Below are 3,838 nucleotides of genomic sequence, written 5' to 3'. Positions count from 1 at the left end.
AACTAATTTTAAAAATATATTTTGCTCATTTTCTTTGAATAATCTCTCTACACATTGCAGCTTATCGAGCATATAATTTCGATTCTTATCCAAACACTATTAAATTCTTGGCTCTTTACAAAGAAGTAAAAGACAGACAATTATTTTTAACAGACTTTGTTTGGCAAAAAATTGAATGGTGGTTTTTATTAACGGTCTGTTGGGAACGTTTAATACAGTCATTCTTTTTGTTGGTTTCTTGTCTAAAAAACCTTAGACCATACGAACCTCATACTTCCCTGCCTTTGTTGTATACCTTAGCCATTTTTGTGGAACGTACCCAGATTTTTCTACAACTTTCAAGTATCTTAATGCTAATCCAGACGCAGAAAACATTGCAAGGTTGAAGTTTGCCGAAATTGGAAGCTGTATCTTTGTTGCTGGTGAAGACTTAGAAGTTGCTGCAAGGCATGATACAATAATACTAATATCAGCTTGAGTACCACCAGGAAAGTTGGCTAACTTCCATGCTACTGCGTTCTGGTTTGGAACATACTTACCGCGTCCGGTTGTTGTGGAAACTTTAACGTTTGATGTGTTATCTGGTAATGGAATTGATAAGATGAGAGGTGTCGCACTAAGCTTCATGTCATACGTAGCGCGTACATTTACACGGATTTCAAGCTTGTTTCCAGGGAGATCATGGATCATTGGAGTTATTGTAAATGGAATTCCAATGTTCTCGGTTTTACGATATCGCATTAATTCGAACTCTCCATCAGGAGGAGTGAACGAAATTGCGCGATCGTTAGCAAAATTGGTGAGTTTTACGCACTGATGAAATACCATATCATCAACTTCGATAGTGTTGCCAACTTTGTTCGACTCGATTCCTTGCCTGCCCTCTGATTCGATAGTAACCTTATCATTGAAGCCAATCTTGCATTCTGGCATACCAGATAAGAATACTCGCATATTGATGTTTCCATTGACTGACGCATCAAGAATTTTACCTGAAGGAGAAACAAGGACAGAAACTTTCTCAATGATATCGACAAAAACTTCATTATGCTTGTATTTGATATTTGGTTGTCGCCATGAAATTGCACCAGTAGCCATAATTGTAACTTGGTTGTCTCTAGCTGCAGTCTTGCTAACAGGAGAGCGTTGCGTGAGAAGTCTAAGAGCTTCTGGATCAGTACTTTGAGGATAACCAGAATCAACCATTTCATCAAGAAGCTCAATGATGCTAGGCGAATGGGTTTTGGCTATGGTAAGATCGAGTGGGACTTTGATGCCAAGAACAGATTGGAAAATTGATGGAAGTTTTGAAAGAAATTCAAAAATAACACCGGCGTTGGCATTTCTTCTTGTGGCCCCAACGTAGTAAAGTTCATTTTCTTGATAATGGAGAAATGAAGTTCCATCAATTAAAATTGCTGGAGAGGTAATTTCTTTAGCTGCAATGACTCCAATGCGATAATTGTCAAATGCTGTCATATCGAAGTCTTTTCGATAGATACGCATTGCAATAACTTCACCTGTTCGGCTGACAACAGCAACAGCGCTCAGCATCGATAAACTGCAGTTTTTTATTCAAAAGAATGAACTCAAAATTACCCTTAAATTACCCATTTTTCAATAATAAACGTTTTTTCATCGCAAGTTGCTCAATTGAATCATATGCACTTTTTGAGTTCGCCTTTTTGAGAAAACCCACTCAAGTATCGATGCTTTATGCTGTAAAAATTATCCCAGTAAAAATCATCTTACTACTCCATCAAATTCACATATTAATGGACATAAATGTGTTTAAATCAGTTATGATACTTAAACCCTTATTTGTATTTTAAATGTATTTATTTCTATAATCATGCATTTTCGTGTGCTTTAACAGCCTTAAAGTAATTAAAAAATTGTGAAGAAACTATTAATTCATATTTAGCTATGAGTATGAACTTATAATTGTTCACCCAATTTTTTTAAAATACAAACCTATTTGCTAAAAAAACATCATATACCAATGACAACCTTGTATAATTTGTAACTGTACTTATTCCAGCAATATAGCATTCAAATTCAAGATAACTGATGTGATAACAAAATTTTGTGGCATAACAAGGCTGGTATTTACAACAAGTTCCGGTGATAAATTAACGTTCGAATAAATTGCTGAATTGGTCATCAAAATTTTCACGAAAATTTTACCTGGTCGGTTGTGATATTGAATACATATCGTTTTTATTCTATCGATTTTGATACCTTTACAACAAGATGTCGGTTTGACAACGGTTGTGTCCATGGTCATGTTTTGAAAAGACTTTTCAAAAACGTTCTAGGCGGTTTGACTCAATTAATTGAATCAAATTCTGAATTCAGGAATCAAAAGCATCAACATTCCAGCGAGTTTTTGTGTATACACAAAAATATCTGGGCAGGACGTTCATAATTTATTTCGTTTCTTCACATCCTAAAATGTTCATGCTGCATTTTTTTCTTCCATTGTTAAGTTTTTTTGTTTACATACAAACTTATGCCACTGGAAAAATAAAGATTATTAACAATAATTTATCAGGAAAGATTGATCATCAAATTTTCTCTCATGTATTATTAACAAAAACCAATAAAAATATATACCTAACTAATAACGTATTAAATTCTATCGATGCTAAACAAAACGTGATTAATTATTTCATAAAAAATTATGTTCTTTATCATAGAAACATTATGCTATTTAACTATCGACATTCCAGTACATGCAATGCAGTGTCAACACAGTTTTTGGAAAGTTTAAAACATTTCAAATTAGCATTTAAAAATTCTCAGGACAGCCAAAAATATTCTATCCTTGAAACCTTCATTTTGTTTGATAGGGTTCCTTCAACCTTGGAAAGGAATCTTTCAACATCAGAATTTTATTCATTTTTTTACCACTCATTAAGATTTAACAAAGTACAAAGCTTCTTTTTACATGAATATGTGATACCAGTTTCAATGATAAAGTCATTATTAACTATCAATAGCAAATTTGCTCAGAGTTATTCACTTATTTCATCTTTGTCAAGTGTCTTTTCCAATTTCATATTTTTAATGAGAATCATTTTTATAAGTTTGGTTTTTATTGTTTTTCTCTATTTGTTTTTCAGTAAGATAAATATTTCTTCAATTTATGAATCGAAATTAAACATCTCAATTTTTCCATTTATTTTTGTTATTTTTGTCATTCATTCATTTGAATCATTTCAAGATATAAATCAAACTCTTGTAATTACCAATTTAACAGAATTTGAAGAAATCGAACAATATAAAAATGTTACACAAAATGTTATAATTTCAGATAAAATAATTAATATTCCAGAAAAAACATTTTATCAATGGACATCATTAAAAACAGTTGAAATAGGAAAATCAGTTACAACAATTGGAGATTCAGCATTTTATGGTTGTTCTAATTTAACAAATATTGTAATTGGAAGTAATGTAACAATTATTGGCGAAAACGCATTTTCTCATTGTTCTTCGTTAAAATCAATTATTTTTGAAGAAAATATAACACTTAACATAATTGCAAATTCAGCATTTAGAGAATGTATATCATTAATAAATATTACAATTCCTAATTCAGTAACAGAAATTGGAGATTCAGCATTTTCTCACTGTTCTTCATTAAATACAATAACTTTTGAAGGAAATATAAATCTTTCGATCATTAATAATTCATTATTTAGTGATTGCATATCATTAACAAATATTACAATTCCTAATTCAGTTGTAGAAATTGGAGATTTATCATTTTATAATTGCTGCAATTTAATATCAGTCATACTCGGTAATAATGTTATGACGATCGGAAATTCAT

General features: G+C 31.4%; 1 protein-coding gene across 1 annotated transcript; it reads right to left on the bottom strand.

The window, feature by feature from the left end:
• Positions 1-252: 252 nt before the first annotated feature.
• Positions 253-1,554, bottom strand: GO595_009144 (Adaptor complexes medium subunit family protein; the record flags this gene model as incomplete). The annotated part of the gene is made up of 1 exon (XM_067922797.1): positions 253-1,554. One exon carries the CDS (start codon positions 1,552-1,554, stop codon positions 253-255), a length of 1,302 nt encoding a protein of 433 aa, XP_067770662.1.
• Between the last annotated feature and the right edge of the window lie 2,284 nt (positions 1,555-3,838).

Source organism: Histomonas meleagridis (genome assembly GCF_020186115.1).
Source record: "Histomonas meleagridis strain 2922-C6/04-10x chromosome Unknown contig_86, whole genome shotgun sequence".
NCBI lineage: Eukaryota > Parabasalia > Tritrichomonadida > Dientamoebidae > Histomonas > Histomonas meleagridis.
Note: the sequence above shows the minus strand (reverse complement) of the source record. Positions and strands in the feature narration are given on the sequence as shown.